Here is a 22,912-nt window from a genome sequence, read left to right on the forward strand (position 1 = left end):
ATCTGTCAGATGATGGCAGGCTAAAAGATCTCAGAGTCTTTTTCTCAGAGAACCCAGTCTACCACAACCAGAGATGTTGGGACCTCAAGGAGCTTCTCATTGGCAGATTCAGAAATTGAAACAGAGAGGGACAGTGAACTCCCAAAGGTCACACAGCAAGTTACTCTGTCTCACACTAGGCTGTTTGATACAGCTATGGGTAAACGTGGCATTCCAGCATTGGAAGAGACAAAGAGATACCCTTGTGAGATTTCTGAGCATAGCCCCTCCATGGAGGTCCTGGAAAATACAGAATGCTGAACAGTAACCCATAGAGGAAGGGAAAGGAAGGGTTCCCATGGTTAAGGGTATCACAGAGGTATGAACTGCTTCACCACAAGTCTTTAAACTCAGAGATCTGTGAATTGACTGTTTTTTTTCACCAGGTGATCTTAGACAACTCATTATACCTCTCTAAGCCCCAGTTTCCTCATGTTTTAAAAGGAGGTCACCATAGAACCTCCACTGTAGGGTTGTTGTGAGATTAAATTGGTTAAGACTGAAAAGGCATGAAGAACATTTTTATCATTGATAAACACACACTTTCAAGCCTCAGGGAACGAGTACCATGGTGTGTGGGGTCATTGCATGAACCGCCCATGGTGGAATGCTCAGGACAACCCTGTGTTCCACAGATGGGGGACCCCAGCCTCAGAGAGTTGAAGGAGCATCACCAGGACACCCCTTTTCTGTGTCCTGTCACGTTGGGGATTATAGCTGTGATGGACACACTTTAAGGTGACCTCTGATCAATAATTCCCACTTTCTGGTATCCGCAGTTTGTATAATCTCCTCCCACTGAGGATGGGCAGGATATATGACTAATTAACTGTGGGAAAAATGATGAGATGTCTCTCTCATGTTTATGGAACATTGTATGAGTCCAATCTTAGCAAGTTGGAGAGAGAGATTTTACTGGTGGCCTTGAAAAGGCTATGAAAAGGGCTACTTGTAAGGAACTCTGTCAGCCCCAGGACCTTAGAGTGGCCTCCAAAGAATAGCTGGTACAAAGCTGGTGTCATCTGTCCCCAAACCAGGAGGTAATGAACTCTACCAACAGCCTGAATGCACTTGGGAGCCTATTCTTCCCCAGTCGAGCCTCCGTATGAGGATGCAGCCTGGTCAACACCTTGATTGCAGTTTTGAGAGACAATGAGACCTAGTGAAGGGGTGCCCAGACTCCTGCCTGGTCCACAGAAATTGTGTAAAAATAAATGTGTGTGTTGTTTCAAGTTGTTAAATTTGTTACACAGCAATAGAAAACTAATACAAATTAGGAGTTTGGGATTAACTCCTAGTGTGTATACATAGATACACACTACTATGTATAAAATAGATTAACCAACAAGGACGTACTGTATAGCACAGGGAAATATACTCAATATCTTCTAATAACATTTAATGAAAGAGAGTCTAAAAAGAATCTATCTATTATCTATCTATCTATTATCTATCTATCTGAATTACTTTGCTGTACACCTGAAACTGACACAACATTGTAAATCAACTCTATTTCAATAAAAATTTTTAAAAATTTTCATGAGGAAAAAAGTAGAAAACTAATACAATAGCAGAGTTACCCGATTCGAGGTATTGTGTAGATTAAGAGTTATTTTGTGTATGGGGCATAGAGGGTCCTTGCTAAGTGTTAGCTAATATTCATCACCAGCATTGATATTGTCAAGATGCTCCTGGCAGAAGGCATCCTCATGTGCCAGTCTTTTTTTTTTTAAATGTGAATCCTCGTTTTCTTTTAAATTGATGTATAACTGACATACAACATTATGTTAGTTTCAGATGCACAACATAATGGTTCAATATTTATATATACTATGAAATTATCACCACAATAAATTTAGTTAACATCTGTCACCATACATATTTTTTTTCTTGTGATGAGGACTTTTAAGATCTCCTGTCTTAGCAACGTTCAAATATACAAGAGTATCATTAACCGTATCACCATGCTGTACATTATATCCCCAGGAATTATTTTATAGCTATACGTCTGTACCTTTTGACCCCCTTCACTCATTTCAACCACCCCCACCGCTTTATAGGTTATTTTAAAATATTGAATATAGTTCACTGTGCTATACAGTAGGTCCTTGTTGTCTACCTATTTTATATGTAGTGGTGTGTATATGTTAATCCCAAACTCCTAATTTATCCCTCCCTGTATCTTTGTTTTAAATGTTTTGCTTTGTCGTCTTTATTATTGCCCTCATTCTACTTGTTTATTGTGTTGTTCCGTTTATAATTTCTTAAGCTGGATATTGGTCTCACTTGTTTTCAGCTTTTTTTTTCCTTTTCAGTTGTAGGCATCTCAGGTTATACATTTCTGACTATGAAAACAGAAATAAGAAAGTTATATACAGTATGTTAGAAGTGATCTGTTCTAGGAGAAAAATACAGGGAAAGTGGGTATGGAGTGTATTAGTTTGCTAGGGCTGCCATAACAAAATACCACAGACTGGGTGGTTTAAACCACAGAAATCTTTTTTCTCACAGTGTTGGAGGCTGAAGGTCCCAGATCCAGATGCTGGCTGATTCAGATCCTGGGGAGAGCTCTCTTTCTGGCTTGCAGACGGCTGCTTTCTTGTTGCATCCTCACATGGCCTTTCAGTGGCAAAGAGAGTGAGCTATCTGGTGTCTCCTCTTATAAGGAAACAAATCCTACTGGATTTGGCCCCTACTGACTTCATTTAACTTTAATTACTTCCTTAGAAGCACCATCTCCAAATACAGCCACACTGGGGGTTAGGGCTTCAACATATGAATTCTGGGGGGACACAGACATTCAGTCCATTACAGGGGGGTTGAGGGGTTGCCGTTTTAAATAAGATGACCACAGAAACAGTGACTGTTGGGCAAGTGATCATGATTTTCACAAATGTCATGGCTATCATGTTTGTGATGTTTAAGAAATTTCCCTTGTTCTGAGTGAATCATTTTGTAGTTGGATTCTAGAAGATCGATTTATGGTTCTTAATGGGAGGATGAAAGAAATCAAGCACTAATTGACTTAAATGTCTAATTCGTGATGGTGGGTTTCAGAGGATGGACATATGTTCGTCATCAGGGGAGGCATTTTAACAAGAGCTTGAAGCCACAAAGAGATGAAAAGATGATTCTGCTGGCCAGCGCCAACAGACAGTTCACTGCAATCATTAACTGTTTTTGCTCTGTTATCTGGGTTGTGAACAAAGAAATGAGCCTGAAATGTAGATGCTTCTCATACATTGTTACCAGGCTGTTTGACACCATACTAGGATCCCAGTTTCTTTTTAGCCACCCCATGTCCATGGGGACCACCTGTTACCAAAAGAAATGTGAATTAACGTCTCTCATACTGATGGCTATAGAGAGAATTCCCATTTCTTGCTTTTACTTTGTTGCTATTTTGTAAAAGTCACAACCAGTATTCTGGTGCACAGAGAGATGAGGGGGATGGATATTTCATTTGGCATTTTGTAGCTCTGGGTTTGGGTCCTCTGGTTAGTTGATACATATGCTGAAAGAGAAAGAAACTCCTCCTGGGTTAGTTAACCAACGTGTACTCTACAATCAGTATCTGCAGGTTACAAAACAAAGTACTGCCTCACTGGTTACTACCCTTGGTTCTAGAAACATTTTGGTTTGTGGGTTTAGAGTGGTGAAACACTGCCATCTTCAGGACGTATTTTGGAATTAAAAAGAAGGATGTTCTACAGGTGTTTTTGTTTTTAGCCTTTGGAAAAATGGATCAAAGTAGCAGAAAATCCTAATTCAAATGGGCTAGGGAGATTACAAAATCATGATGATAAGGATCCTTTCAGATGTTTTGCTTCTCTTCTGTTTCTCTCTTTCTCTTTCTCTGTCTCTCTGTGTCTGTCTCTCTCTCTCGTAGCAGAATGCTTAAGAGTACTGATTCTGGAGTGAGATTGTCAGATTTTTAATCTCTTAGGAGCTGCGTGACCTTGGGCAAGTCACTTAATCCCTCTGTGCCTCCCTGTCTCGGTTTCCTCATCTGAAAAATCGCATCATAACTCAGGTTCTCTGAAAAGCGGACACCAAAACAGACTCAGCTGTGTGGATAAATGGGAAAAGGAGCTCTCAGCGCAGTGCTGAGAAAGTCTCTGTAAGGTCAATGGGGTGCCCCAGGGCAAAGAGTGCCTGTCAGAGGGGTCCTGCATTGGGCAGAAATGACCTGGCTCTGGTCCTCCCATCCATCAGGCAGGGACAACGTGGCTTTGGTGTGAACCCTGAAGCAGGTCTGAAATGCAGCAGCTGGAGGTGGTCAATTTATTGTATCCCCATGACAGGTTCTCAGAAAGGGAGATCTGAGCAGCGCATGACGGCTGAAAACAGGGATAATGATATCTCCCTTATAGGGACGCTGAGAGGGTTAAATGAATTAATACCTGAAAGCCCTTAGCACAATGCCTGGTGATTGAAGTGTGAATTTATATGCTTTTCTATCGCATTGGGGAAGGAGTGCAAATTCCTATTTTATTCACTGTTTGTTTATCAGAAAGGGAGTTTGGATTTGGATCAAATGATAAGCTGATGGCTTCTGTTTGTCCCTCCCCAGGACCACTCTCCATGCTATTTCACCATGTTCTCTGCCCAAAATGCCGACCTATGTGGACTGCAACAGGCACCCTTGCCCTCTGGCTTCAGTGGGTTCTGACAGTAACATTGCTCTTCATTGTCAAGGTGGAGACCTGGAAGGGTGGAGAGTGGGGAGAGGGCGGGCGAGGTACTTATTCCCCTGGCTCATTTCTTGTGTTACCGAGTCCAAGCTCGTACTGCTCGCTGCACGGCAGGCCAAAATATCGAGAGATGAGTTGTTGGATCAAGGAAGAGCGACTTTATTCAGAAAGCCAGCAGACCGAGAAGGTGGTGGACTAGGTCCCAAAGAACCATCTTGCCCAGGTTTGGATGCTAGTTTGTTTTATAGAACAAAGAGTGGGAGGTGAGGAGGTAAAGTGAAAAAGGCAGTAAGTTGTTGCAAATATCAATATTTCCTGGTTCTGGCCAGATTCTTGAGGGGATGTGTTAATTTCTTCCTTCCTGCAGCCATTCACAGGTGGGACTGGTCAGGAGGTTTCCTGTGAGCTAAAAAAAGGTATAATATTTTATCTTAGTGCTCTTCACCTGGGAAGCAGGGTTCCCAGAGATGGGCCATTATGTATAATGTAAGCTTATAGGCAACATCCTAATAGAATACAAAGGTTCTTCCCTATCACAACACTGAAGCTAACTCTTTGGTCTCTTAAGTTGCTGCCTTTCTAGAAGCCATCCACTATGCCATGAAGATACTCAAGCAGGCCCAGGGAAAGGTCCATGTGGAGGGGAACTGGATTAATTCACTTCCCCCTTATTATGGTATGTGTGTCATTTTCCCCACATCTTGGCCATTACATGATCTTATTAAACTTAAAAAAAATTCTCATTGATAAATGATGAAAGGAATTTTGGTGTTTCACTTTATGTTTTTCTTTTTACGAGAGCCATTTGAATTTTTTGGTGAACTGTGTGTTCTTAAAATTTGCCCTTTTCTCTTATGGATTCTTGGTCTTTTTCTTATTGCTTCGTAGGAGTTCTTTTTTTTTTTTTTAATAGTGTTTATTTTTACTTGTTGACAGTTCGCTTTATTTATTTATTTATTTATTTTTGGCTGTGTTGGGTCTTCGTTTCTGTGCGAGGGCTTTCTCTAGTTGTGGCGAGCGGGGGCCACTCTTCATCACAGTGCGCGGGCCTCTCACTATCGCGGCCTCTTTTGTTGCGGAGCACAGGCTCCAGACGTGCAGGCTCAGTAATTTTGGCTCACGGGCCCAGTTGCTCCGCGGCATGTGGGATCTTCTCAGACCGGGGCACGAACCCGTGTCCCCTGCATCGGCAGGCAGACTCTCAACCACTGCGCCACCAGGGAAGCCCCAGGAGTTCTTTAATATTAATAAATTGGCCTTTGTGATGAGTTGCATTTCCCTCTGTCTTTTGTCTTTGCCATGTGGGGTTTTTTTGGCTTGTTTGTTTTAATGAACACAAATTTATTACTTTTTAACTTGTGTCTTCTTGTTTGGTTGAGGGTGTTGGTTGCTGATGCTTCTGCCAATTCTTATTTTGGGACAAAGACAGGAAGTATTCTGGGACTCTGTCACTTAGGTTGGAGAACGTGGTGGGTTGCCTCTTGAGCACTTGTTGAGATTCTGGTCATTGCTGGGGATACTCACATCTTGTCTTGGGAAGACAAGGGAAGCAGGCTGGGGTGTGAGTTGGGTGAGGATGGTGTGGTGTTTTCTGGGTGTCCTTTCTTCTTTGGTGTGTAGGGGATTGGTTGTTCCTTTTGGGGGTTTCCATCATCATTTACGTTGGATGGATATGGATCATTTGATGAAGTTCTTCTGTCTCTAATGTTGGGGTCAGTGGGGGTGGGGTGTCACAGGCTGAGACTCCTGCCGTTTCTGGTCTGGAGATCTGGTGGGGGGAGTTATTGCTTGGTGCTCTTTTCTAGTGTTGGGTGGACTTGACACAGTTACTGGCTGGAGATTCTCTTGTCTCTACTTTGGGGACAGGTTTGGGGGCATTAGATGGGGCTCCACTTATCTCTGGTTGGGGGGCTGAGTCACTCTCTGGGACTCCCCTTGTCTGTATTGTTGGTATAGGTTGGGTGGGTCACTGGAGTGAGTTCCCCATTCTCCAGTGATGCAGGGAAGCTGAAGAAGCCCTTTCTGGGGCTGCTGTCATTTCTAGAATTTGAAGTGACTAGGGGGTACTTGTTGGAATTCCCAACATCTCTCATTTTGAAGGAATAGAGGTGTTGCTTGTTAGGACCCCGTCTTTTGAGCTTGGGGTGACTGGGGGATTGCTACCTGAGATCCTGTTGCCTCTAGTGTTGGGAGGGGACGGGTGGTCACTTCATAAGGCTTCTGTCAGCTCCAGAGTTGGATGCAGACTTTGAGCATCACCTTGTGGGCTTCCTATAAGCTCTAGTCTTAGAGGGTGAGCTGGGGGGTCACTTGCTGTGTCTCCTCCAACACCCCTAGTTTTGGGGGGTCGGTACAATGAGTTTTTAGAACATTCTTTAAAAAATTTTTAGATTTCCAAAGAAGTTATAAAACCACACAGGGTTGTTTTATATGGTCAATATTTATTTATATTTACTCATGTTTTATGTTTCCTGCTGACCTCCATGCAGTCCTGGAGTTATGTGTCTCCACATGGAATCATTTTCCTTCAACCTGAGGAACTCTTTTTAGTGTGTCTTGAAGTGCAGTTCTGCTGGTGATTTGTTTTTTCAGCTCTCTCTCTCTCTTTTAAACACCACTTTGGAAAACATATTTATTTCGTCTTCACTTTTGAAGAATACTATGTCAGATTATATGATTTTAGATTGACAGATTTTTTTCCATTCAACACTTTTGATGTCATTCATTGTCTTTTTGCTTCTTTAGTTTCTTCTAAAAAATGTCATAATTACTCATATTGTTGCTCCTTTGAAAGAAAGTAATGTGTCTCTTTTCCTTGGTTGCTTAGAAGTTTGCAGTTTGTTTTTAATTTTCCACAATTTGTCCATGTTCCCTCCATTTGAAAAATATGTATTTCATAGTTATTTTGAAATCCTTGTCTGCTAACTCCAATATCTGGATTGTTTCTGGGTCAGCTCCTGTTGATTCATATACTCATAATTGGTAACAGTTCCATCAATCGTAAATTCCCTTTGTAATTATCCCCTCTCTCATCTCTAACTCCTGGCAACCACTGATTTGTTGTCCTTCCCTATAGTTTTGTCTTTTCCAGAATATCATACAGTATATGGCTTTTTGTTTTTTCATTTAGCAAAATGAGTTTGCTTCAAATTGAGATGTAATTTACATGCAGAGCAATGTATGGATGTTAAGTGTACAGTTCAATGAATTTTGACATGTGCACAGACCTATGTAACCTATACCTCTTTCAAGATATAGAACATTTTTCTCATCCCACAAAGTTCTTTCTTGTCCCTTCCCAGTCAGTCCCAGCTACTGCCCCACCTCTCTTGCCTCACACTTAGAAGCAACCACTGTCCTGATTTTTTCCCCCTTATCACAGACTATTTTCTGCCTGTTCTAGAAATCTATATAATTAGAATCATACAGCATTTAGTCTTCTGTCCCTAGCTTCTTTTGCTTGGTATCATCCTATAATGAATTTTAATTAATTTACAACAAAAGATAAAATGCATACAGAATGTTCCCAATACACCAGACAGTGTCTCAAGTGCTTTATGTGTATTAGCTAATCGAATCCTCAACATAAGTTTATGAAGCAGGTACTCTCATTGTTCCCATTTTACAGATGAAGAAACTTGGGAACAAAGAGTTTGTTACTTGCCTAAGATAAGCAGGCTATTAAGAGGTAGGGTCTAGGGTCTCTCCAAGGTCTGTACTTATAATTCCTATGCTATAGAGCACTGCCTCTGTACCAGACATGGTTTATGGCACAGGATCTACAGGGATGAATCAAACACACAGTCCTTGCTTCATGGTGTTTACAACCTAGAGGGGGTTGGGATGGGGAATGCCAAATAGCGTAGGTAGAGAGTCAGATAGTGATAAGTGCTATTGAGATAACTCCCAATACAGATGGTAAGAAATGTGAGAATCAGAGACTTGCTCATTTATTTGGAGTGAGAATACAAACCTCTCCGTTCAGGGGACATTTGAGCAGAGACCTAAGTGAGTTGAGAGTAAGCCTTGTGAGGGGATATCAGTGAGGGCAGTACAGAGACCCTGACATTGAACTGTGCTGGGGTGCTAGAGCTACAATGTGACTATAGTGTGGGAGATAAACAGGGGCGTGGTGGAAGGTGAGGTCAGCTATGTAGTGGATCCTGATTGTCTGGAGCCTTACAGGAAATGATAAAGACTCTTCATTATACTCTCAGGGCATGGGTGTATCACTAGACCAGAACCATCCATGTTAAGGAAACTACAGAATTGCAGGTAGAGTGCAAGAAAACCTAAAAGGGATAGTGCATATCCAGTGATGGGAAAAAGAGCAATGAAGAAGAGGTGAGGGGAGCAGGTAGTTATTCAAATCTGGGGATGTAGTGAGCACAGGGGAGAGGGCACTATAGGGGCTGAGAAGCCAGGGGTAGCACCCAGACCTCAGTTCTCCTGGAGGGATATGCCATGGCATGGATTCACTCTCTTCCATCCCTCTGATTTCCTACCTGAGCTTTCTACTGACCAACCCAAAGAGAAGCCCTAAGGCAAATGAACCTGTTGATATAGTCCATCAACCTCCCTAGGCACAGAGCCAATTGTTTGCCATTCCACATTCCTTATACAGTGTTCTTCTATGGTGTGATTTCTCAGGTATGTTTTAAGAGATGAGTGTCCTCTGAAGGGTTTTCCATTTTGATGATATTTATATGGTTTTCTCTTGGTGTGAACTGTTCTCTGATTCGCTGGAGATATCACAGAACTGCAATCCTCTTGTTTCTCTCCAATAGGTAATTTTTGTGTGTGTGTGCACAAAAAAATTCTGAGTTGTTGAAGGTTTCACCACATAGACTGCATTTAAAAGGTTTCTCTCCAGAGTAAATTAATGTGTGGGTTATTGAATGCAATGCCATATTGATTAGAGGGGTGAAGGTCTTCTGAAAGGTTTTCAGCCTCCAAGATGGTTCCCAGTGATCTCTGTCTGCTAGTATTCATACCTTGTGTAGTTCCCTCCCACGATGAGTCAGGATCCATCTGGGTGACCAACATGATACAGAAGAAGAGAGAATATGTCCTTCTGAGATTAGGTCATAAAAGATATTATGGCTTCTGCAATGGCTCTTTGGGCTCACTTTATTTGGGGGGGAACCTGCTGCCATATTGTAAAGGCACTCAGCATGGTGGAGAGCCCTACATGGTGAGGAACTGCAGGTCCCATGCCAACAACTGGCTCTAGTTTGTCACGCATATTGAGTAAACTATCTTAAAGTGGACCCTTCAGTCCTAAAGACTTCTGATGACTGCAGGTCTGGCTGCATCTTTTTATTTGTTTGTTTGTTTATTTATGGCTGTGTTCAGTCTTCATTGCTACATGTGGGCTTTCTCTAGTTCTGGCTGTATCTTTTTATTTGTTTATTTATTTATGGCTGTGTTGGGTCTTCATTGCTACATGTGGGCTTTCTCTAGTTCTGGCTGTATCTTTGTATTTGTTTGTTTATTTATTTATGGCTGTGTTGGGTCTTCATTGATACGTGAGGGCTTTCTCTAGTTGCGGCAAGCAGAGGCTACTCTTTGTTGTGATGTGTGGGCTTCTCATTGTGGTGGCTTCTCTTGTTGCGGAGCACAGGCTCTAGGCACGTGGGCTTCAGTAGTTGTGGCATGCAGGCTTAGTTGCTCTGTGGCATGTGGGATCGTCCCAGACCAGGGCTCAAGCCCATGTCCCCTGCATTGGCAGGAGGATTCTTAACCACTGTGCCACCAGGGAAGTCCTACGGATGCATCTTGACCGTAATTTTTCATGAGGGAGCCTGAGCTAGAACTACATAGCTAATCTGTTTCTGAACTTCTGGCCTACATAAATTGTAAGATTATGTCTGTTGTTTTAAACCACTAAGTTTTGGGGCTCATTTGTTACACAATAGATAATTTATACATCCAGTGAGAGTTCCCAAGATGTCTGAGGGATGAGAGGTCAGCAAACGCTTTCCCAGAGCCACTGCATTCATATCTACCTATTATGGATTCTCTTGTGCACAGAAAGGTAGGAGTTACTACTGAAAGATTTCCCACAATGATTACATCCACAGGGTTTTTCTCCAGTGTGAGTTCTCATGTGTTTCTTAACAGATGAGAGATTATTAAAGGATTTCCCACAGTCACTACATTTATAGGGTTTCTCTCTATTATGTGTTCTCTCGTGCACTGTAAGAGAAAAACTACTGCTGAAGGATTTTCCACAATCATTACATTCACAGGGTTTTTCTCCAGTATGAGTTCTCACATGCTGCGTCAGATGTGAGCTCTTCCTAAAGGTTTTCCCACAATTACTGCATTCACAAATTTCTCCCCCGTATGGATTCTATTGTACCCAGTAAGGGAGGACCTCGTGCTGAAGGCCTTGCCACACTGATTACATTCATAATGATTCTCCCTTGTATGATTTCCCTTGTGCCTTTTGAGGATACATCTGGTGCGGAAGACATGAAAACACTGGTTACATGAATAGGGTTTTTCTCCAGTGTGAGTTCTCACATGCAGTCTGAGGGATTACTGAAGGCTTTCCCAACAGTCATTGCATCCATAGGGTTTTTCTCCATTATATATTCTCTTATGAACAGTGAGGTAGGATCTGCTGCTGAAGGATTTGCCACATTGATTATAATGATAGGGTTTTTCTCCAGTATGAATTCTCTTCTGCTGAGTAAGGTTTGATTTTATGCTGAAGACTTTAAAACACTGATTACATTCCTTGAGTTTCACTCCAAGAAGACGCTTCTCCTGTTGATTATGAGATGAATGACAGCTACAATTTATAATACTTTTAATATTCAATGCTATTATAGGAATTCTCCCTCCCAGGGACTCTGTTATATATAAAATTATTATAATTTGTGTGTTTGCTACACTGAGTGCTTGTATATGGTTTCTGCTAGTCTGAGCTCTTAGAAGCTAAAAAAGATAGATGTTTTGCCACATTTAAGCCCTTATCCTTTTCACAGAGCATTTTCTGATAAGTTTAAGACCAATTTATGTTTGAAACACTCAACATTTGAGTCACATTTATGCAAACAATTACTTGTAGGAATGCTCGAAGAAAAAATAATTTTGGAGATAACTTATACTTTACTCCAAATTCACAACAGTTGCATGGTATCTCTCCAGAGGCAACATTTTCTCTTGGGAAAATGACTCTCTTGGTAACTTTGTGGCTTTTCTAATTTATGGCATTTTTCCACTGTGGAAAATCAGAACTCTTACTATTGTGATACCTTTAGATTGCTCTTTTCTAAAAACATGCTGCTCAGAAGTTAACCCTTTGGCTTTAAGTAGAACCTCCAAATCTGAAACAAATTGAAAATAAATTTAAGTTGATGAGAAAAGAAAAGGTATAAAGCATATATTAGTGAAGGCAGACCCTTCACTAAGGGATTAGGGTTTTTTAGGAGGTTTGCAATAAGAGGGACATGGGTATGAAATTTTAGGTATTCATCTGAAGCCAAAATAAGGTATGAGATGATGAACAGAAAGTTAAAGAGAAAGGAAAAGAAAGTATACAAGGAAGCTCATACCAAACAGTCTTGGCCTTGTCAGAAAAAAAGGGCATTTTACAGTGTTTCCCAGGACATATCCTAACATAATACTAAACTCCCAAGCCATGGGAGATGTTCCTCACAAGGAGTCATATCTACCTAGTGCTCACCTGGACAGGTGTCTGGGGTAATTCCTCTCTCCTCTGTCATCACTTTATCTTCTTGCTCCAATTTGGAGATCAGAAGGGGTTTATCAATTTGATTACCTATATATGGAGAAAGCACACATGATATAGGGAGACTATGCAGGGGAAAACAGTGAAACTGAAGCCAACACTTCTGAAGATGAGCAGGCAGGAGCAATGGAATATTTATCTCTAAATTTGAATAATATAGTAACCACTTACCTTTCATGAAAAAAAAAGCAAGTGTCCTCAGTCAATATATCTAGGGTGATTTGGGGATAACTGGTTCCAGAAGCTCACGCACAAATTCAAATGAAGACTTAAAAGCCCCCAAACTTTTATCCATAGTCAGGGCATGGAATAGATCTTCAGTTCATAGGGGAGAGATTAGATTACTCATGAGGGTAGGGACCATATCTGTCTCATTCACCACTGTATTCCTAATTCCTAGCACAGACCTATGTACATAGAGGTGCTTAAGAAAAGACTTGTGAAATGAACCTATCTATGAAACAGAAACAGAATCATGGACATAGAGAACAGACTGGTGGTTGCCAAGGGGGATGGGGATGGGGGAGGGATGGAGTGGGAGGTTGGGGTTAGCAGATGTAAGCTTTTATATATAGAATGGATAAACAACAAGGTTCTACTGTACAGCAGAGAGAACTATATTCAATATCCTATGATAAATCATAATGGAAAAGAATATATATATATAAAGAATGTATATATGTGTATAACTGAATCACTTTGCTCAACAGCAGTAATTAACATAACATTGTAAATCAGCTATACTTCAATAAAAAAAGAATTAAAAAAAAGACTTGTGAGAAGTGATGTCAGTAAAAATGGTGGAGCAGGGAACCCCCAGAGTCCAATACACCACAGGAAAACAGCAAATAAACTGGCAAAAACTGTCAGCATCAACTTTATTGAAAGTCTTGAAAGTTACCTTAAGTTTACAGCAACCAGGAAAATACTTAATCAAGACCAAAAGGTGAATCTGGTAAGAGAGCTTTGTGACATTTTCACTAACCCTGGCCTCATCACCTGCTCCTCACTTTGGCAGCCACACTGAAATCAACAGTCTGTGTTCCTCGTATTGGTGGGAGCAGAATGGATCTTGTGCTCAAAGAATTGTGGTTGTTTGTTTTGACCTATCTGGTGGCTCCTGAAGGATTGGCTCAAAGGGTTTGCTTTTATTTTGTCTAACTTCAAACTCTCCCAGGGCTGAGGTGGCAACAGGGAATGGAGGACCAGAGTATGGGCTGAACACATTTAAATGTATCAGCCACTGCTGCCTGGGGCAAGGGAAAATCATTGAAGCAAATGTAAGACTAATGAAAAGGTCTGGGAGCAAAAGTGGGGAATTAGATGCTTTGGGGAAAAAGGGCTTTGAAAAGCTCTCACATATTCCTAGGAATATAGAAGGCCATGCACATAGCCACAGCTGGGTACAGTTGGGTACATGTTCAGGAAAGACCTGAGAAGGCACTAAGCCCTCACCTCTGACTGACCTTCAGCCTCTGCACAAGCAAGAAGTAAAGGCTAAGGCAGAGTTGTAAACTGCCTAAGTTTCAAAGGCATGGTCCTACATACACACAGAGACCACCTAAAAAGACTGAGAGTTTGGGGATTCCAGGTGTTTAAGGGAATCTATGACAAATCACTAGCTGACCATTAAGCTAACAGAATAGAGATTTCAGTGGCCACACACAACAAACACAGACATTACAAAATTAGTTCAGAAATGTCACCAAACAACACCAACAGCAACAAGTAACAACAAGCCTTGGGGATGGGGGAATCTTTGATTTATTGAATTGCCATATTATAATATTCCAAATGTACAGTTTTCAACAAAATAATTATGAGGCATGCAAAGAAACAAAAAAAAGCATGGCCCATTACAGGAAAAGAAAATTAATAGAAACTGTCCCCTAGGAAGGAACTTAGTAGACAAAGACATCAGATCAGCTATTTCTAGTATGCTCAGAGTTAAAGGAAACCACATTCAAAGAACTAAAGGAAACTGAATTCTCACCAAATATAGACCATCATAAAGAGAGAGAAATTATAAAAAGGAACCAAATAGAAATTTGGGAGTTGACAAGTACAACAACTGAAATGAAAATTCAGTAGAGCAGTTCATTAGCAGACTTGATCTGGCAGGAGAAAGAATCAATGAACCTGAACATAGATCAATTGATACTGCCAAATCTGAAGATGACAAAAAAAAAAAAGAAAAAACAACAGAGCATAAGAAACCTTTGGGATACCATCAGACATCCAATGTATGCATAATGGGATTCCTTTTATGCAGGAGAGAGAGACAGAGGAGACAGAGAAGGGGAAGAAACAGTATTTGAAAAAAATAATGGCCCCCCAAATCCCCCAATTGATAAAAGTCATGAATCTACATATCTAAGAAACTTAAGAAACTCCAAACAGGATAAACTCAAAGAGAACCACACTGAGACACATAATAATCAAACTATTGAAAGCCAAAGACAAAAAAAGTATCCTGAAACCAGCAAGAGAGAAGAAACCCTTCATGTATAAGGGATAATCAATAAGATTAACAGCTGATTTCTCATCAGAAATCATGAAGGCCATAAGGTAGTGGAGCAACATATTCGAAGTACTGAAAGCAAAACAAAAAAACCTGTCACACAAGAACTCTATCTCTGGCAAAACTATCCTTCAAGAAAAGGAAAAGACAATCCATAGAACTGAAAAAATATTTGTGGACTATATATTTGACAAGGGTCCAGCATTCAGAATATATAAAGAACTCTTACAACTCAGCAACAAAAAGACAAATTAGTCCATCCCTCCCAAAATGGGCAAAGGACTTGAATAAATATTTCTCCAAAGAAGATATACAAATGACAAACAAGTATATGAAAATATGATTGATCTCATTGTTCTTTAGAGAAATAAAAATAAAACCAACAATGAGATAGATACTACTTTGCACGTACAAGGATGATGACTATAGTGAAAAAAAAAGAAAGAAAGAAAGAAGAGAAAAGAAAAATAAACAAGTGTTGGTGAGGATGTGGAGAACTGAAACTTTCATACATTGTTGTGGGAATGTAAATGGTGCAGCTACTATGGAGAACAGTTTGGAGGGTCCTCAAAAAGTTAACAGAATGACCATATGATTCAGCAATTCCATTCCTAGGTATATGCTCAAGAGAACTGAAAACAAGTGTTCAAGCAAAAATTTATACGTGAATGTTTGCAGCAGCCCTATTCACAATAGCCAAAAGGTAGAGACAACTCAGATGTCCATCAGGTGGTAAGTGGATACTCAAAAAGTGGTATATACATACAACAGAATAACATTCAACCATAAAACAAGGAATGAATCCATGCTACAGGATGGCTGAACCTTGAAAACATTATGCTAAGCAAAAGCAGCCACACACAAAGGCCATGTATTATATGATTCCATTTAGATGCAATGACTAGAAAAGGAAAATCCACAGGGACAGAGAGTAGATAAATGGTGGCCAGTGGCTGGGGCTAGGCACGATGATTATGGGGTTTCTTTTTGGTGTGATAAAAATGTTCTGGAATTAGATAGTAGTGATGGTTGCCCAACACTGTGACATTACTAAAAGTCATTGAATTGTACATTTAAAAATAGTAAAATGGTGAATTTTTCTGATCTGTTAATGTTATATGAATTTTTTTTGTCTTGTTACCTGAGTCATTAAATAAATTCAGGAATGATGTTAGGCTTACCGAGTGATGCCAGGTTCCTGCAGTTCTCCAGCACCACATCTCTATACAGTGTTCTGTGAGAAGGGTCCAACAGTGCCCACTCTTCCTGGGTAAACTGTACGGCCACATCCTTGAAGGTCACAAAGTCCTAAACCATCACTAACATCGTGGCTAGCCAAGGACCACTTTCACCAAAGTTGAGAGGAAAAGGGCCAAGGATGACAGAACTAGGGATGAGAAAAAGCAGAAGTTGTGTAGACTGGGTTCTAAGCTCTGCTCTCATTTGCTTCTCAGCTCAGCCCTCAATGCTCATCTCCTGTCTACTTATGCCCACTCCCGAGGTTCAATGCATCTCTAACATGCAGGTGATTTTCATTTCGTTTGAGAAAAAAAAATGTGCGAGCTCCTGCAATCTTATTTCCCTCAATCTTCAAGTTTGAGCATAGGCCTGGGATACTGTCAAAATCAGAGAAACACTTGGTAAATGAATGAATGATTTCTCAATGGTCATCATCAATTTCTTGAGTTTAGGACACAGTCACGTCTTTGCTTCAAAACTCTCAGCAGAACATGGTGTAGACAGTGACCCTGGAGGAGGCTCTACATTGCAGTCAATGCTGACATATGCTGACACTGTTTGGGTTGCCCCAAACCCTCCATCAGATGCCTGAAGACCTGATTTGGCTCTGATACTGCAGGTCATTGAAGGATAACAAGTCCAACGTCTGGTCAAAGGAATAATGATTTGGAAACAGGAATATCTGACTCACCTGTAACCAGTTTGTCAGGAAGCCATTAGCCAACCCTTCCTCCTCTGTGCATCCTTTCTGGTGAGAGGCTGGGTATGGGGAAGACTGAGCTGGAGAAGAAGAAATGTCCCAAGAATCCAGGCTTGTCCCCTTTTCTCACACTCACAAATCTGGAGGCACGCCCATCTACTTGTCATTGACTGTATCCCCAACACACACACACACACACACACACAGCTTTCGTAAGAAACCAGAGCACAGCCCTGCCTCACCCACAGCCAGAAGAGAGGGCCAAGCATCTTAATGCACTCAAGGAAGAGATTATCATTCCCATTTCACAGATGAAGAAACTGAAGTTCGAGGGATATCACTGTTATTTTATCAAGTTTATAGAAAGAATCAGAGGTACAATTCAAAAGCTTCTGCATATTCACCACCAAGGTGACATCTCCACAGACACTCAAATCACCACAAAGTCCCAAAGCCCTGAACCACATAATCAAGTACCAGAGACCTCAGGGCTCCTGAGTCTCCACTCCTACCTCACCTGCTCAGCCCCCTCCCCTGCATGTGCTCTGTGGTGCAGGGGCCTTAAACACCTGGGCTGTGAGGATCCCACAACTCACCACAAGTGGGGGATACAACCATGGTCGCCATCCTGTGATTCAGACAGTAAGTTTTCCTGAACAACAGGGAGCAGAACAAGAACGATCCGCCTCTTATCCCCACAGTTCACTCAGGACAGGGCTCTGGAATAAAGAGGAAAATATGAAGTCTTCACAGCCTCTCTTCCTCTCCAGTTTACTGAGGATGAATCTTTCTTAGCTTGTCTGTCATGTCCTCCTTCCAACTGTACTATATGTTAATATTGGGCCTTTATTTTGCTTAGCAGGTGATGAACTCAGGATCATGTGATGGCAAAATGCGTCTGCCTCTACCCACAATGGTGGATACTATTCCATCCACCTTAAAACCTCACCTGTGCTGAGTCTCAGGGCACACTCTTCCCATCTACGTGGTTGTCACAAACACATTCCCAGCTACAATCCCTCATTTGTTTGTTTTGAGTGACTAAGGTTTGGGATAATTTTTCATGCAGCAATAGATAATGAATACATCCTCACTTTTAGTAGATGATCCTGCATCTCAAACCAGGGCTTGAACCTGTGTCCCCTGCATTGGCAGGTGGATTCTTAATGACTGTGCCACCACGGAAGTCCCTCAATGCAGTATTTTTAGTAGTGAAATAAATCTATCCTAAGAGCAGTTTTCTTTCCAGTTACCACCCAGTCTCTCTCCCTCATCAGCCAGTTTTTTTCACTCTGTCTCATTTTCTCCCCTATTGCTCACTCCACACAGTACGTTCTGGTTTTCTGGTTTCTACCAATAACAATCCAAGGACAATGTCCTTGGTAGACTCCCTGGTGATATTATTCTAGTAACACAGAGGCAGACTGCAACTACATTGATACTATTTCTTATCTATCAGATCAAGAAAAATCCTTTATTGAAAAGTCTGTCTGGAAAGGCACCTCATACCCAGCTGGGGTACAACTCCTACAGAAGGAAATTTGTCACCATCAAGAAAAACTGCAAAATCTTTTACTTTTTTCTCCATCAATACCACTTCTAGGACTTTATCTCAAAGACACAGAGATAGTAAGACACGTGTAAGACTATTTAATGTGGCATTATTTATAACAGCAAATGACTAGACATGGCACAAATGACCATCAATAGGGAACTGGTGGAATAAACTATGGGATATCCACATAATAAAGAATCATGTGACCATTAAAAAGTAAGCATATCTCTAGGTATTCATAGAGATAATTTTCCCCAGTAAATATAAGGGGGAAAATCAAGGTACAAAACAATGTATGGAATGTTTCCTTTTTATAAGAAGGGAAAGGCCAGGAGATATCTCACACACACACACACACACACACACACACACACCTACCTGCTTATACAGGTATATGCAAAAGACATGCTAAGAGGATAAAACAAACGTATGTAAATGGTAACCAATAGGGAAGAAGAATAACTGAGGAGACAGGAATTGAATCTAGACTTCCCTGAACATGCTTTTTTATATGTTTTTGACTTTGGAACTATATTTTAAAAATACAACTGCAATCCTCAAAACTGAAAACAAATAACAAAATGAGCCTAATTGCACATCAACTTGGAAACAGGATTACAACACAGTTTGAAAAAGAATGCTTTCACCTGACTTTCAAACAAAGCACATTGCTAATTCAGCCAGTTTCCTACTGATGGACATGTGAGTTGTTTCTCATCTTTTGCTGCTGCAAGTAATACTCCCATGAATAAACTCGTGTGTATATGTTGTTTTGTACTTTGGGAGGTCTATGTTCAGAGTATCTTTCCAGAAGTGAGACTGCCAAGTAAGAACAGCAAAATTTCTGAGTGTAATTTGTTATATATACTGAGGGAAAATATCATTAACTAAATAAATCAATGTAATTAGGAACTGATATTTTTAATATAACATATAAGGGATTAATATAAAATCAAAGAAGAAAAACACCACTCTGAAGTTAAATTTGAACTAGAAATATCATCTTAAACTCATGATTAAAAAAATATATATATATCTATTTCCTAGCTGTATCCAGTGGAGAGGTCCTAGAAGCAATGATACTCCACCTGCCCCCACCCTCACCCCATTTAAGGGACCAGCTTGCACGCCCTCCATCCTGCTCTGGGAGCGAGCAAGGGAACTGATTACTTGTTTTCGCTCCCTTGAGTCCCAATAAAGCCTTGCCTCAATTCCTCATCTGACCTCTTATCGATTTCTATTGATTAAAGAGTCCAAGGGCCCTGGTCGGCAACAGAACCTGTCATTATAAGTTGCACACAATACTCACCTGGTCACATAGAAAACCACAGAGCAGCGAGGACAGGTAGAACTTGAGGCTATTTTCAAAACAAGCTTGAGCTCCAGAGATGAGTTTCTTGTCTGGGGAAAAAAAAAGTACAAATATTGCTTTTGAGGCTTTTAATAGCGAGTAATACAGTTATTGGATAGAAAGACCCCCTCCCCCCATTCACCTTTTGTGTGTGTATTTACTGATTTAACTGTTGACCATGGCTGGGTTTTCCTGAATCCTAGCCAGCCATTTGCTCCCCAAGTGGAGAAGACAGCTTCACATTGTGTGCATTTGATTTGCTCAACACATTTGGCTGCACAGAGATTTTATGGCGACTCCGGACACTTTAAACATTGCTTGTCACTCTGGGACCCTATACGTGATTCAGCTGAATTGCAAACAATTTCCACAGTTCATTCAGGACTTTGGAGCATTCAAGGCTCTTGAGCTGGGTTTCCCAACCTGGGCGCTGCTGACAATTGGGGCTGGAAAATTCCTTGTCGTGGGGGCCGTCCTGTGCACTGTGGGAGGTTGAACATCATCCCTGGCCACCACGCCCTCTCTCCTTCCCAGTTTGCGACAACCCAAAGCATCTCCAGACATGGCCAAAAGTACCCTGGGGTAGGGATGGGGAGCAGAATGGCTCATAGGTGAGGGTGATGCGGGGGACTCTCTGAGGAGGTGGCAGCGCGTCCTGAGCTGGTTGAAAACTACAGCTTCTCCAACCTGAGGCCCCAGGGGAGGTATGGGGGCTCCGGAGCCAGTGACCGGGGGCTGCGCGCGGCCCATGCCCCCCCTCCCCGGACTCCTATCAGAGCCCTCTGCCCGCCCGCCCGCCGCTCACGGAATCCTGCCCGCCATTCGGGCTTTGGCTAGGACATCCCGACAACAGGAGACCAGCTGCCCTTGTCAAGTCTCCAAGCTCCCACCCCCGCGCCGGCCCCGCCCCTGCCCCGGCCCCTGCCCCGGCCCCTACCCCTGGCCCCTACCCCGACGCCGCCGCACTTCCGCTTCCGGTCTCGGTTCTCGCTGAGTGTGCTGGCGGGGGCGGCTCCCGCGCATCCCAGCCTCTGGACGAGGTCATTTAGTCTGCTTAGTTTGTACAAGGTTGGGCCGTGGGCTGGGTCAGCTGTGGGGTGGGATCCACCTGGGACTGACTGGGCTGAAGAGGGGCTCCGTGGATGGGGACCAGGCTGTGGGTGGCCCCCGGCCCGATGGGCGTGGCTCTCCAGGGCCGGAGCTGGGAGCGGGTGGCAGGTTTCCGAGACGAATGTGTGGCACGGATAAGGCTAGGGTGGAGTGTGGGATGGGATGGAGCTCATTTCTACATGGAAAGTAGAAGGAGGGAAACTTACACCGCGCAAACACTGATTTAAAAAAAAGCCAAGTGTCTATACTAATGTCAAATAAAGTGGCTTACCGATCAAAGAAAATTACTAGTGACTAAGAGGGATGATGCACCATGAAAAAAGGGTCAATCCATCAAGAAGACAGTAATTGCAACAGAACGTCAGTATACATGTATTAAAAACTAATATTACTGAAAGGGGAAATAGACAAATCCAAAATTACAGTTGGGAACTTCCATACCCCCTCTCAACATCTCCCTCCACAACTGATAGTATTATTAGAGAAAGCAAGAATAGACAAGTACCAAACAATGCCATCACACAACAGTATCAATTGACCTTTTTTTTTTAATGTGGACCATTTTGAAAGTCTTTACTGAATTTCTTACAATGTTGCTTCTGTTTTATGTTTTGGTTTTTTGGCTGCGAGGCATGTGGGATCTTAGCTCCCCCACCAGGGATTAAACCCTCACCCTGTGCACTGGAAGGCAAAGTCTTAATCACTGGACTGCCAGGGAAGTCCCTCAGTTGACTTTTGTAAGCCACTCAGTTGACGTTTGTAGGACACATCACCCAACATCACACATTCTAATCAAGCACCCATGGAGTATTCACTAAGATAGATCATATTCTGGGTCATGAAATAAACTTCAATAAATTTAGAAGAATTGAAATCATACAGAGTATGTTCTCTGACCGTATCTCATATTAATTTTGTTTGGAAAATCACCAAACAATTGGAAATCTACACATTTGTAAATAATCCATGGTTCAGATAGGAACTCTCAAAGGAAATAAAAATAAATAGAACCAAATGAAAATGAAAACACATGTCAAAATTGGTGAGATGCAGCTAAAACAGTGACAAGAGAAAAATTTACAATACTAAATATGTATATTAGAAAACAAAAAATGTCTCAAATCACTAATCAAAACTCCCACCTCAAGAAATTAGAAAAAGAAATAAAAACAAATAAATTAATTTTTAAAAATCACTATGGGATTATTATTATTTTCAAGAGAGATGACCTCTAGTGAATTCACACACGTCTTTGCTGCCTTTAAAGAGTTCCTCACCTCATATAGCAAAATCAAACAAACTACAAAGCAATAGCAACCTACTTTTTTTGAACCTGTTTCCCATGCTTGCGGTGTAGGACAGAAGGGCACCATGACCCTGGAGTCACTGACATCAATCAGGTAGTAGCCATAATGGTCATCAGGAGAGACCTCAAGGAGAAGGTGACCTCCAGTTGGTGGTTTCCTGCCCCCAATGGCCCTTTCTGTGCTTCATCGGGAAGTCGCAGGCTCCATGTCTAGTTAGAGGTGTCATGCATTCTATTCCTAATTTTCTGGTTGTTAAACCCTCTTCCTTGTGCACTCAGAGAATATCTTGGGAAATGGGTTCAGAAAGCAAAGCACGATCTTTTTTTGTACATAACATCCCTTTACAGAAGTTAAAGCTTGGAAAGAGGGCTAAAGAACTAGGGGGAGACTTTTGTAGTCGAGGAAAGTCTGTTTCCTAAATGGAAAATGTTCTGCCTCTTCTTACTGGTTATATTTATGTGGATACCGTGGACCTGTTGATGTTTGGGGAAGTTGGAGGAAGCAGGAGCAGGGCAGCTGCTTGGTTTGAAGACTTTGGGCACAGTGGTTGAATTATTGTGAGATTTAGAGAAACTGAGAGGAATGAGTATTTACTGATGAACTGTGAGCCTCTGCTAAATAATGTAAATATCCA

The 22,912-nt window shown here is 41.7% G+C and overlaps 1 protein-coding gene across 3 annotated transcripts; it reads right to left on the minus strand.

The window, feature by feature from the left end:
* Positions 1-4,970: 4,970 nt before the first annotated feature.
* ZNF557 (zinc finger protein 557) lies at positions 4,971-21,023 on the minus strand. Of its 3 annotated transcripts, none has more exons than XR_014015720.1 (6): positions 19,820-19,906; positions 17,552-17,674; positions 16,947-17,035; positions 12,430-12,525; positions 11,999-12,070; positions 4,971-5,139 (listed from the first exon to the last, which is right to left on the minus strand). XR_014015720.1 is itself a non-coding variant. In XM_081232707.1 (6 exons), exons 3-6 carry the CDS (start codon positions 17,580-17,582, stop codon positions 5,105-5,107), a joined length of 234 nt encoding a protein of 77 aa, XP_081088833.1. In that variant the 5' UTR covers positions 17,583-17,674; positions 19,820-19,911; positions 20,812-21,023; the 3' UTR covers positions 4,971-5,104. The 3 variants fall into 3 exon arrangements, 1 of the variants encoding a protein (XP_081088833.1); XM_081232707.1 differs by lacking the exon at positions 16,947-17,035 and adding an exon at positions 20,812-21,023 and having other exon boundaries at positions 19,820-19,911; XR_014015721.1 differs by lacking the exon at positions 4,971-5,139 and having other exon boundaries at positions 11,905-12,070.
* Between the last annotated feature and the right edge of the window lie 1,889 nt (positions 21,024-22,912).

The sequence above is a fragment of the Mesoplodon bidens genome (genome assembly GCF_964165515.1).
Source record: "Mesoplodon bidens genome assembly, chromosome: 4".
Taxonomy (NCBI): Eukaryota; Metazoa; Chordata; class Mammalia; order Artiodactyla; family Ziphiidae; genus Mesoplodon; species Mesoplodon bidens.

Excerpts from the sequence above, each read along its gene's own strand:
- ZNF557 (XM_081232707.1), bottom strand. The coding sequence starts at position 17,582 with ATGGCGACCATGGTTGTATCCCCCACTTGTG. Across the intron at positions 12,526-17,551 it reads GGTTGTATCCCCCACTTGTG|GTAATCAAATTGATAAACCC; the intron begins GTGAGTTGTGGG and ends CTCCATATATAG. Across the intron at positions 5,140-11,998 it reads TAGAAAAGAGCAATCTAAAG|CTCACAGGAAACCTCCTGAC; the intron begins GTATCACAATAG and ends ACCTTTTTTTAG.